At 43.9% G+C, this 13,389-nt stretch overlaps 1 protein-coding gene across 1 annotated transcript in view; it reads left to right on the forward strand.

The window, feature by feature from the left end:
• The window catches only part of FRAS1 (Fraser extracellular matrix complex subunit 1), a gene marked incomplete at its 3' end in the record, with an annotated part of 462,769 nt that overhangs the window by 173,799 nt on the left and 275,581 nt on the right, over positions 1-13,389 (forward strand). The window contains exons 3-4 of the mRNA XM_082837588.1: positions 4,632-4,739; positions 12,024-12,116. Of these exons, the coding sequence (XP_082693714.1) occupies positions 4,632-4,739; positions 12,024-12,116 (201 nt within the window). The remainder of the gene's footprint in view (positions 1-4,631; positions 4,740-12,023; positions 12,117-13,389) is intronic.

Below are 13,389 nucleotides of genomic sequence, written 5' to 3' on the forward strand. Positions count from 1 at the left end.
CTTTGTCTCTTCTAATTGTCTTTATTTTAAAGTCTATTTTGTCTGATATGAGAATTGCTACTCCAGCTTTCTTTTGGTTTCCATTTGCATGAAATATCTTTCTCCATCCCCTTACTTTCAATCTGTATGTGTCTCTAGGTCTGAAGTGGGTCTCTTGTAGACAGCATATATATGGGTCTTGTTTTTGTATCCATTCAGCCAATCTCTGTCTTTTGGTGGGAGCATTTGTTCCATTTACATTTAAGGTAATTATCGATATGTATGTTCCTACTCCCATTTTCTAAATTGTTTCGGGTTTGTTATTGTAGGTCTTTTCCTTTTCTTGTGTTTCTTGCCTAGAGAAGTTCCTTTAGCAGTTGTTGTAGAGCTGGTTTGGTGGTGCTGAACTCTCTCAGCTTCTGCTTGTCTGTAAAGGTTTTAATTTCTCCATCAAATTTGAATGAGATCCTTACTGGGTAGAATAATCTTGGTTGCAGGTTTTTCTCTTTCATCACTTTAAATATGTCCTGCCAGTCCCTTCTGGCTTGCAGAGTTTCTGCTGAAAGATCAGCTGTTAACCTTATGGGGATTCCCTTGTGTGTTATTTGTTGTTTTTCCCTTGCTGCTTTTAATATGTTTTCTTTGTATTTAATTTTTGACAGTTTAATGTGTCTTGGCATATTTCTCCTTGGATTTATCTTGTATGGGACTCTCTGTGCTTCCTGGACTTGATTAACTATTTCCTTTCCCATATTAGGGAAGTTTTCCACTATAATGTCTTCAAATATTTTCTCAGTCCCTTTCTTTTTCTCTTCTTCTTCTGGAACCCCTATAATTCGAATGTTGATGCGTTTAATGTTGTCCCAGAGGTCTCTGAGACTGTCCTCAGTTCTTTTCATTCTTTTTTCTTTATTCTGCTCTGCAGTAGTTATTTCCACTATTTTATCTTCCAGGTCACTTATCCATTCTTCTGCCTCAGTTTTTCTGCTATTGATCCCATCTAGCGTATTTTTTAATTTCATTTATTGTGTTGTTCATTGTTGCTTTTTTCATCTTTAATTCTTCTAGGTCCTTGTTAAATGTTTCTTGCATTTTGTCTATTCTATTTTCAAGATTTTGGATCACCTTTACTATCATTATTCTGAATTGTTTTTCAGGTAGACTGCCTATTTCCTCTTCATTTGTTAGGGCTGGTGCATTTTTACCTTGCTCCTTCAGCTGCTGTGTGTTTTTCTGTCTTCTCATTTTGCTTATCTTACTGTGTTTGGGGTCTCCTGTTTGCAGGCTGCAGGTTCGTAGTTCCCGTTGTTTTTGGTGTCTGTCCCCAGTGGCTATAGTTGGTTCAGTGGGTTGTGTAGGCTTCCTGGTGGAGGGGACTAGTGCCTGTGTTCTGGTGGATGAGGCTGGATCTTGTCTTTCTAGTGGGCATGTCCACGTCTGGTGGTGTGTTTTGGGGTGTCTGTGGACTTATTATGATTTTAGGCAGCCTGTCTGCTAATGGATGGTGTTGTGTTCGTGTCTTGCTAGTTATTTGACATGGGATGTCCAGCACTGTAGCTTGCTGGTCATTGAGTGAAGCTCGGTGCCTGTGTTGAGATGGAGATCTCTGGGAGATTTTCACCGTTTGCTATTATGTGGAGCTGGGAGGTCTCTTGTGGACCAGTGTCCTGAAGTTGGCTCTCCCACCTCAGAGGCACAGCACTGACTCCTGGCTACAGCACCAAGAGCCTTTCATCCACACGGCTCAGAATAAAAGGGAGAAAAAGTAGAAAGAGAGAGAGAGAGAGAGAGAGAGAGAGAGAGAGAGAGAGAGAGAGAGGAAGAAAGGAGGGAGGGAGGGAGGAAGGAAAGAAAAAAGATAAAATAAATAAAGTAAGATAAAATAAAATAAAGTTATTAAAATAAAAAATAATTATTAGGAAAGAAAATTTTTTTAAAGAAAAAGAAAAAACGGACGGATAGAACCCTAGGACAAATGGTGGAAGCAAAGCTGTACAGACAAAATCTCACACGGAACCATACACATACACACTCACAAAAAGAGGAAAAGGGGAAAAATCATAAATCTTGCTCTCAAAGTCCACCTCCTCAATTTGGGATGGTTCGTTGTCTATTCATGTATTCCACAGATGCAGGGTGCATCAAGTTGATTGTGGAGCTTTAATCCACTGCTCCTGAGGCTGCTGGGAGAGATTTCCCTTTCTCTTCTTTGTTCACACAGCTCCCGAGGTTCAGCTTTGGATTTAGCCCCGCCTCTGCGTGTAGGTCGCCGGAGGGCGTCTGTTCTTCCCTCAGACAGGTTGGGGTTAAAGGAGCAGCTGCTTCGGGGGCTCTGGCTCACTCAGGCCGGGGGGAGGGAGGGGTACAGAGTGCGGGGCGGACCTGCGGCGGCAGAGGCCGGCGTGACATTGCAGCAGCCTGAGGCCCGCCGTGCGTTCTCCCGGGGAAGTTGTCCCTGGATCCCGGGAACCTGGCAGTGGTGGGCTGCACAGGCTCCCTGGAAGGGGTGTGTGGAGAGTGAGCTGTGCTCGCACACAGGCTTCTTGGTGGCGGCAGCAGCAGCTTTAGCGTCTCATGCCCATCTGTGGGGTCCGTGCTTATAGCCGCGGCTCGCGCCTGTCTCTGGAGCTCCGTTAAGCAGCGCTCTTAATCCCCTCTCCTCCCGCACCAGGAAGTAAAGAGGGAAGAAAAAGTCTCTTGCCTCTTCGGCTGCTATAGACCTTTTCCGGGACTCCCTCCCGGCTAGCCGTGGTGCACTAACCCTCTGCAGCCTGTGTTCACGCCGCCAACCCCAGTCCTCTCCCTGCGCTCCGACTGAAGCCCGAGCCTCAGCTCGCAGCCCCGCCCGCCCCGGCGGGTGAGCAGACAAGCCTCTCGGGCTGGTGAGTGCCGGTCGGCACTGATCCTCTGTGCGGGTATCTCCCCACTTTGCCCTCCGCACCCCTGTTGCTGCGCTCTCCTCCGTGGCTCTGATGCTCCCGCCCTCCACTACCCGCAGTCTCCGCCTTGGAAGGGGCTTCTAGTGTGTGGAAACCTTTCCTCCTTCACAGCTCCCTCCCACTGGTGCAGGTCCCGTCCCTATCCTTCTGTCTCTGTTTGTTCTTTTTTCTTTTGCCCTACCCAGGTACGTGGGGACTTTCTTGCCTTTTGGGAGGTCTGAGGTCTTCTGCCAGCCTTCAGTAGGTGTTCTGTAGGAGTTGTTCCACGTGTAGATGTATTTCTGGTGTATCTGTGGGGAGGAAGGGGATCTCCGCGTCTTACTCTTCCGCCATCTTCCCCTTCCGCCGTGTTCCCCTTGTCCCCTATATTTCTTAAATGACTTTGGGTTTTAAGCACATTGTCTAAAAGCTTATACATTTACCATTTCTCAACACAAAAGGATGACTTCATTTTTCCTTGAGAATGTTGTGCACACTCCATGTAAATCTGGACCAAACAGCTGGGTACCATAGCCAAGCCAAGTTGACCCTTGAAATTAACCGTCACATTTGTTGTCTGCCTTTGTGTGAAAGCATCCGTTGCTAGCATCCATCGTTTTCCTAGCTCATCCCAGTTCAGGTTGAGTGCTAATATTGTGATGACTCTATCAAGAGTTTAGAAACTTCCCTTCCTCCTCCCCAAAGTATTTGAGTAGCACTTCAATTGTTTGAGGACAAGAGGATGAGGAAGTATAGAAAGGAGGACAAAGCCTTCACTAAGCGACTTGTGAACTGTGAGCTCTTGGTTTAGAGGACCTACAGTGTGCTGGGCCCAGGACGGTGCCTGCTTTCGGCGCTCACAGTCTGGTCCAGCCAGGATAACAGGAATGTAGATGAGTGCAGTGAAGCGTGGCAGTGTATGCAGGACACAGTGGGGTCACTGAGAAGCCATGAGGAGCAGCACCTGAGTGGAGGGTTCAGTGTGCAGGATTAAGGGTTAGGAAGTGATTTGTTCTTGAGGTTGAGGCTTGAAAGAAGTGTATTGCTTTGTAAGCTCTCTTTGGGGGAGTCACGGAGAAGCAGGGAACCAGGTAGAGGGTAAGCTGTGAGGCCAGATAAGGGAGGCTGGGGCTGTCCAATGGCTTGACCAACTAGAGTGGATGAAAGTCTCAGAACTGTGAGATTTCCCAAGGCCAGGGAGAGAGGCGAGCGCCAGATGATGGGGTCTGTACTTTATCCCATCAGAGGTAAAGGTGAGCCATGGAATAGATGAGCATTGGTGGATGTAGTAGCAAAGAACTGGGAAGTGAAGTGTGAGGTGCTGATAGTATCTAGTGGCACGAGCTGCTCTTAGGATGCTGGTTAGTGCTAGTCTAAGTGTCATTTTCCTGTGAACATGCTCCAATGGTGTCTGCTAGTTAACAGCGAAGAGAAACCTCAAGTCTGAGAGCAGCTTGTCCTCCTGAGGTTTCAGTCCAATCGATTGTTTTTCTCTGGGTATTGACAGCTCCCTGCTGCATGCCCTTGTCTTTGGCTACGTGGTTTGACTGTGGTGAAATGGATTAGACTGTATTGCCTCTCCGGGTTTAATCAATGCCCAGCAAGCACCGTGTGTATCCGTGACTTTCCTTTGCCTTTTAATTGTTCAGGGTGTAGGGCTGTTGATGGTACGAAGTTTTTGTGCTCGTACCTTGACTGATCAGTTTTTAACTCAGAGCTTATGCTTCTTTGCAGGATGCCACCGTTTGGAAGCCTGATTCATGCCAGAACTGCCGTTGCCATGGTGATATCGTTATCTGCAAACCTGCTGTTTGCAGAAACCCTCAGTGTGCCTTTGAGAAGGTATGGTATCCTAACTGTTTTCTAAATGTAAAGTCAGGAAATGGTAGGGTGTTTGCATTTTTTCGGTCATCTGGTTTTGACATTTATCCCAATCTCTAATTGCAAGGTTTAGGAAATATAGGAGAGAATTTTAACATATTGTATCTAAGAATATCTTAATTCCTGTTTATTGGGCATTTACTCTGGACCAGGGGCACTCAAGGTTAAAACTTAAAGGTTTTTTTTTTAAATTTTTTTTTAAAGAAGATGTTGGGGATAGGAGTTTATTAATTAATTGATTGATTTTTGCTGTGTTGAGTCTTCGTTTCTGTGCGAGGGCTTTCTCTAGTTGTGGCAAGCGGGGGCCACTCTTCATCGCGGTGCGCGGGCCTCTCACTATCGCGGCCTCTCCCGTTGCGGAGCACAAGCTCCAGACGCGCAGGCTCAGTAGTTGTGGCTCACGGGCCTAGTTGCTCCGTGGCATGTGGGATCCTCCCAGACCAGGGCTCGAACCTGTGTCCCCTGCATTAGCAGGCAGATTCTCAACCACTGTGCCACCAGGGAAGCCCAAAACTTAAAGGTTTTATAGTGTTATCCCATTTAATATTATGTGGGGTAGGTATCTTTATCCCCACTTTACAGATGAGGAAAGTGAAGCCTGGAGATTTTAGGCAACTTAATAGGATTATGCAGTTAATAAACTGTTGCCCAGAGATCTTCCCTGGGTCTGACAGATGCCACAGCTACTGATACTAAGCACAACATTTTACAAGCCATTGAACTCACTGAAAGTCAGAATTGACTTCTCAAAGATGATTTTCTAAAGACATTATTTGTTATGCAACTGATTGTATCATCATGCTGTTGTTGGGCTACCTAGGATCATAGGATAGGGTTTGACTCAAGAAATCTCCTGGTATTTAACCAAAGGTGTGAGGGATAGTTCTTCCTTTTCCTTTGTTAAACTTTTTCATGTTTGTTAAACATCTGTTCTGTTAGAATTTTGTTTTTCCACGTGCTGACTCTTTTCTTTTTAAAGTGAATCTACTTACAAAAAAAGGCTTAAGCTTCAAATTTGAACATTTGAAACCCCCTGGAGAAGACCAGTTATTTTCTTTAAAAAGCTTTCTGTCAATTTCACAAGCACAGTTTATTTTTCTAGTTTTATCTCTCCCCACCCCATAATAAATAATCTTGAGTCTTTATGCCGTCTAATGCTAAGAAGTTTCTGTTTGTTTCTAACACGGGAGTGAAGGTTCTGTATACCTTTAAGGGTATTTCTCAATTTCTGCATGGGTATATTTCTGAGAAGCTGCATGTACGTCAAATGTTGGTAAATTTGATAATATTTCGCTGTATGTCGTCAGGCTATTTCTGGAGTAACCCCTCCTAAAAGATCTCTGTTTTGCTTGCTGAGTAAATCTGGGCTGGTTTTGTAAGGACCATGAAGACATGCCCTCCTCCACTCCACGTGAATAATTATGGCATCATGGAAGAAGCACTGAATTAAATGTTAGAAGACATAGGCGGTATTGCTGAAAGCTAAATGTGTTCTGTACCAGGGGTCAGCAGACTAAATGTGGCCTCTACCTGTTTTTGCATGACTTGTGAACAAAGAATGGTTTTTACATTTTTCAGTAGTTGGAAAAAACCAGCAGAGAACAGTATTTCATGATGTGAAAATTGTATGAAATCAAGTTTCAGTATCCATAAATAAAGTTTTATTGAAACACAGGCACACTTATTTATTTATTGTCTACAGCTGCTTTTGTGGTACAATGACAGAGTTGTGTAGTTGTGATGTAGACCATATGTGGCCCCCAAAGGCTAAAATATTTACCATCTGGCCCTTTACAGAAAAAGTTTCTGACCCTTGTTCTATACCAAGTGTGATTTTGTCCATTCCTAATTTGTTCTTCTGATTTTTCTCAGTAAATGAAAACTCCCTTCTCCCAGTCGCTCAGGCCAGTAAACTTAGTATCATCCTCCCCACTTTCTCCCACATCCCACATCCAGTACATTAGCAAATCCTCCAGCTTTTCCTTCATGAAACAATACACTGCAGATGCAACTTCTCTGCTCTTATTCTGGTTCAGCCTATTATCTTTTTTTTTTTTTTTTTTTTTTTTTTTTGCGGTACGTGGGCCTCTCACTGTTGCGGCCTCTCCCGTTGTGGAGCACAGGCTCCGGACGCGCAGGCTCAGCGGCCATGGCTCACGGGCCCAGCCGCTCCGCGGCATATGGGATCTTCCCAGATCGGGGCACGAACCCGTGTCCCCTGCATCGGCAGGCGGACTCTCAACCACTGCGCCACCAGGGAAGTCCTATTATCTTTTTTTTTTTTTTTTTTTTTGCCTGCATTCTCCCTGTAGCCTCTTAACTTGTTTCACTCTTTCTGTCCTTGCCTTTTTCACTGTAATCTTGATATAGCAGCCAGGGTGATCCTATTAAAACTTAAGTCATCATGTTGCCTCTCTCCTTAAACCCCTCCAATAGCTTTTGATGGCTTCTCTTCTCACTTTGAGTAACTCCAAAGTACTGCTGTACCCTCTGATTAATTGACTAGTCTCCCCGCTCCCTCAGACACCAAGCCTGCTTGCTATTCCCTGGATTTGTGCCAGGCATACTTCTGCCATTAGGGCCTTTGCACCCTGCTGTTCCCATTGAAATTATCTGTCTATCTATCTATCTATTATCTATCTATCTAATCTATCTATTTTGACCCTTTACTTCCTTTAAGTCGTTCTCGAATGCCATTCTTTTGAAATTGCAATTCTCCGCCCCTTACCACACATTTCCTATTCATTTTCCATGCTTTATTTTTCTTCTTGGCACTAACTACTGTCTGACATACTCTATATTTTACTGATAGTTCTTGTTTACTATCTCTTTTATTCACCGTGTATTCTCAGCACCTACAATTGCACCTGATACATGGTAGGCACTCAATAATTATCTTGTGACTGACTGAATGAATACATGAGAGATGAAGCTAGAGAATTGGTAAGTTCAAGGTTATGGAGAGCCTTGTATGCTGTACTGTGGAGCTTGGAATTTTATTTTTAAGGTGATAGAATACTAATGAAGGCATGTGGGTAGAATGGCCAGCTTTTCTTTTTGAAAGATCTTTCTGGTTTTTCAAAGGTAATGCATAATATTGGAGATGAGGAGATCAGTTCAGAGGCTGTAGGAATAGTCCAGATGAGAGGATGAGTACCTGAATCGGGGCACTGGTCATGTAGGGATCAAGAGGAAGGGCAGCCTCAATAAGTACTTAGGGGATAAATCAGCAGAACTGAATGAAGGTACGAGGGTGAGAGAAAGGAAAAGAAAAGGTGACCCACATATTTATGGCTTGATGACTCATTGGCTCGCTGAGCCACGAACTGATATTGAGAATATATGAGAATGAGGAAAAGCATCTTATCTGGGAGGAGAACAATGATTTCAGTTTCGGGCACATTGAGTTTGAAGTGTTCGTGGAAGAGCCAGGTGGATATGTCCAAAAGGCAGCTGGAGAAGACAGAGTTGGAGATATAATGTGGGTATCATTAGCAGGGAGACAGTAGTGTAAACCTTTTGAATTAATGAACTCATCCAAAGAGATTGTGTGAGAAAAGAACACAAGACCAAGGGTGGAATTTGGGGAGCACCGTCATTTAAGGGGAGGTGAACATAAAAAAATGGGAACTTAGGACGATTAAGGAGACATGGTCAGAGAGATAAGGAGTAAGAAATGATCAGAGAAGAGAGAGCAGTGTTGTGGTAGCCAGGAGAGGAGGGAGTTTCCAGAAGGAGTTTGTATCAACAGTGTTGATCCCAGGTAAGGAAGTAAGTGGGAGAAGAATTTAATATGATCCATTGAATTTGGCAACATGTAGGCCACTGGCGGCCACACTGAAGTTGGTGTCATTGAAGTGATGGGACTGTATGCAGAGGCTCGAGGAGTGAATGGGAAGTGGGCAAAGGAAGGCCAAGTATATAGGCTCCTCCCAGGGAGCTTCTCTGAGAATGGAAGAAAGAAATGGGATGTTAGGCAGACACCACCACATCCGTGAAGTGTCTTTGAACCTCCCACCCCCAGCCATCGAGCCTCTTGGGTGTCGTTGTGTGCTTTTGCTTGCCCTTTTTACAGCCCTTGACCAGACTGCAAATGCTTGTTTATTTGTCTGCTGAAGATGCTTAGTTAATATTTTTAGAATAACCAAACAAGGGAAGGGAGAAGGTTTTGTTTTCGCTTTTGATATTGCTATGAAAGAGACATGATCACCTTGAGAGGGAAAGGGGGCTGACCTAGAAGAGAGAGAGAAGTTGAAGATATGGGGGATGGGGGAGACAGAGCGACAGAATGATAGAACTGGAAGAGGCCTTTAAAATGGATTTAGTCAGGCTTTCTCATTTTATAGACAAAGAAACAGACTTTTAGTTGTTTAGTCACTTGCTCAAAGATACAGAGCTGGGGGGCTTCCCTAGTGGCGCAGTGCTTGGGAGTCCACCTGCCAATGCAGGGGACACGGGTTCGAGCCCCGGTCCGGGGGGATCTCACATGCCGCAGAGCAGCTGAGCCCATGCGCCACAGCTGCTGGGTCCTGCGCGCCTGGAGCCCGTGCTCCGCAACGGGGTAGGCCACCGCGGTGAGAGGCCTGCGCACCACGGCAAGGAGTGGCCCCCGCTCGCCGCAACTGGGGAGGGCCCACGTGCAGCGACGAAGACCCAACACAGCCAAAAAAAAAGATACAGAGCTAGACAGTGGCACAGCCATAACAAGAACCTTAGTCTCTGGCTCATGAGCCAGTGTAATTTCTACTCCACCATGTCTTTCCTTGTGTATCTCAGGAACATGTGTTGTTATTTGCATCTGCTGGGTACACTTATATTAGCTCATGGCACAAGTTTATGAATCACCATTGTATCCTAAACTAAATTATTCCTGTTATTAATAGTAACTTGGGTTCCTATCATTTTAAAAAAATTTTAAAAAGCCCTTTTACAATGTATGTTTTGCTCATGGATTGACTGGAAATAACCAAGTGTCAATGGTAGTTCTGCTAGATATTTGTATCTATCTATCATCTATCTATTCATCCTATTAACCATATATAATAGATTCTGTATTCATATCCTATATCCGTATAGAATAGCTAGCTATAGAGTTAGATAAATAAGGTCAGAGAGAGAGACAGAGACAGAGAACGACTGAGAGGAAGAGAACAGAGGCATTTAGAACATTGACTATCTAACCCGGCCCTGTCAGAACCAATCTTCAGGACCTCTGAATAACATATATACAAAGAGGACAATGCCATGCAAAGGGGCACTGTATTACATTGTGGGGTTTCGGCCGCAGACTTCAATGTAGATAGGAATAGTGTTTACCTAATCAAGCTGTTGTGAGAGATTATATATATGTATACACGACATACATCTACGTATATGTATACATGCACACACACACATACGCTTAGAAGAATACCTGGCTATTCTAAGTACTCAGTTTTAGCTGTAATTATCACATGATCATCATCGTTATTGTTAGTTGGTTCGTTTAGATCCTAGGCAAGCAATCTTCATTGATGTCTCTTGCCCAAGTGGCCACTTCCTAACGCTCCCAGTGCAAAGCCTGCAGGGAAATAGGCTTATGTGTTCCCTGCAGCCCACAGCTCACAAGGCTATGCAAGGTTACATGGTTAGGTAGCAAGAACTCCCTGTCTTTCTTTCTCCAAGTGCCACATGCAGAATTCTTTGCTCCTCCTGTAGCCCCAAATCATGTTCCAACAGAAGTACAATAGGTAGATGCAAGATAGGGAACATCCACTCACAAATAAAGAATATCATATCTATAAAATGCGTTTTGAGGGCCAAATCTGAAGACCAGTTTTTATATGAATCAAAGACAACTAATTTGGGGGCACAAAATATCTCTTGAAGTCCTCAATTTTGTCTGCCCTTCTCCCTCGCTCCCTGCTTCTGTATTAGAATACAAACAACACTTGGATCATCTCATTTTCTATCCGGATGCTTTACTCTCTTAGTGGAAGTTAGACAAGTGTAGGTTCTACTCGGGGTTCAGAGGGCACTTTTGTGAATAGTCATAAATGTTGCACCATATGTACAATTTTATAAAATCCCATATCATATAAGTTTTATCCTTTATTAAGCAAATAAGAATTTGGTGATCACTGTTACTGATGTATTTATCTGTTTAGTGGATTAACAGTTGTGAAATAGTAGTCCCATTTCCCACCCACTCTTGAGGATGTAGTTCTGTACAATTAACATTCTCTTTTAGGTACAATTCTTTTTAATGGAAGCAGCCCCAAATAACAAAGAAACATTATGACTTACATAATTTTTTGAATCTACCAGCTGAATTCTTTGTAGGCTTTTATTCTGTGGACAAGTCATGATTTCCTGGTTAATTCAGGATCTCCTACCATTTTCGATCAAAATCACTAATTACCCCTTCTGCCACATCTCTGGACTTGAGGAAATGCTAAGTGGAAGAGCAGGTTGAGTCAGAGGGTCTAATAGAAGGATTGGGTCCCAAAGACACATGTATGTGCCTTAGTTTTAATAATCTTGGATAAACAGATCCTTCACAGTGGCAAATAGATGGTTAGTTAACATGTGACAACTTCCCAATAAATCCTAAGGTATCACGTGGAGGCCCATTCCCTGGATAGTGTCAGGTATTGATAGGAAACACAATTGCAATTATAGAAACCCTGATAAACAATGTAGATCTTTACTGGAGCCCAGGAATTCTATCCAGCTCCCCACAGTACATGTGCAACCTCCACAGCGATGCTGTTTCCTCTCCCCGCTCTGTCCTTCTCTCACCTGCCCCTTGTGCTTTGCTACTCTGTGTCCCAGGTCCAAGTGAACATTAGAACTTTAGCTCCCCCCCCAGCTGGCTCCATCAGGCATCTATAGGCTGTTAGAAGACCTGCCAGCTCTGCGGCCCTGCCCGCCCAAGTCTTCTCTTCTCTGTTTTAGGGAAATAGAGCTCTTATCTCACCCCTACTGCTTTTCTGGTGCGACACTCAGATGGAGCATTTCTAGTGAATACAATTCTTCACTTCATTACATGTGAAAAGATGTAGACAGTTTTCAAGGAAATTACTGTCACAAGGGGGTTCATGTTATCTTTGAGAGAAGCTCATCTTGACAGAGAGAATCCTTTGCGTTAGTGTGTTCTGTTTATCCTGTTTATTGTTGTCACCCGTGGAAACTCATGAGAGTTAGTGACTCTGATGTGACTGCCTGTTGCTGCTACTTTACACTGAGCTGTTTTTAAATGCTCAGGGGGAAGTGCTTCAAATACCCGCCAACCAGTGCTGCCCTGAGTGTGTGCTGAGGACTCCTGGATCTTGCCATCATGAAAAGAAAATTCACACGGTAAGTATTTTCTGACCCATGGTTGATTCAGTGTCTGTAGATCATTGACAAGGTAAAGCTGACAAGAGAGGATTTTCTTTCCCCTTTGTTTGGACGGTGGAGGACCTCAAGCTTATTTGACTTTCCGTGGGCATTTAGGTTTCTTGAATAAGATTAAAACTGTCCTATTTACTGTCCCATGTAAATATGTGTCAGTTGAATTCGTGTCTGCATAAAGAATAGTCTGAGAATGTTGATGATGAAGAAGTTGTAATGCTGAATAATAAAAGGGCCAACTTGCCTTTGTGTACCACATACATTTTTTCACTTGATTTTATAAACAACCCTGAGTAGGTGAGTAGAGCAGATGTTATTACTCCTGTGTTAAAGATGGAAAAGTAGAATTGCAAAGACTATAAGTTACTTGCCCCATATAGTACCAAATAAGTGGTGTAACCTGGTCTAGAGCCCTGGTCTTTTGTTCCTCATTCAGGGTGGAGTTTCTAAACTTCAGCACTATTAACACTTTAGGCTTTGTCGTGGGGACCATCCTCTGCATTACAGAAGGATTAGCAGCATCTCTAGCCTCTACCCACCAGTTTGTATCCTCTGAAGTCCTGACAACCAGAAATGTCTGTAGGCATGGCCACATTTCCCCTAGGGGGCAAAATGAAAATGCTCGCCTCCACCACATTTAGAACCACAGTACTAGAAATCAACCCTGAAGTTCTTTTATTATACTTTCTCATTCCAGGTCCTGTAGGATTAATTTAGAGATATTAAATACTGATGTAAAAGGACTATTGCAAGGTTTATAGTAGAAAGTATGAAAATGGGATCGCTACAGTTCATCTCCACTCATGCCTACATGCTCCCCCGAGGCAGCAGGTGACGTTGAATGTGTTAGAAAGAGGCTCTTTGCTTTAATCTTCATCTTCCACCTGATACAAAACTTTCCCCAAGTTAGTGTCTCTACCCATTCAGGAGAGAGCATAGGTTAGCCGGATTTGATATACCTGCTCTAGGCTGCTATTCAGTGTGTGTACCTAAAACTCCGTGAGTACAGTGTGCTTTCCCCGTGGGACAGGATCACCTCACTTAAGCCACTGTCTCCACATTACCCGAGGAAGTCACTCTTTCACTTCTGCACAATGTATTGCTGAGTGATACCCAAGCAGGATCTGTGCCTGCATACCACGTATCACCTTGTGCTGCTTGATTCAGTCTGCAATATGTAGGGTGGTGGAAACTTCACACGCCACACAAGAGGATCCCTTGTGAAATGTAAAGTGCT

This window comes from Leucopleurus acutus (assembly GCF_964270905.1).
Source record: "Leucopleurus acutus genome assembly, chromosome: 4".
Lineage (NCBI taxonomy): Eukaryota > Metazoa > Chordata > Mammalia > Artiodactyla > Delphinidae > Leucopleurus > Leucopleurus acutus.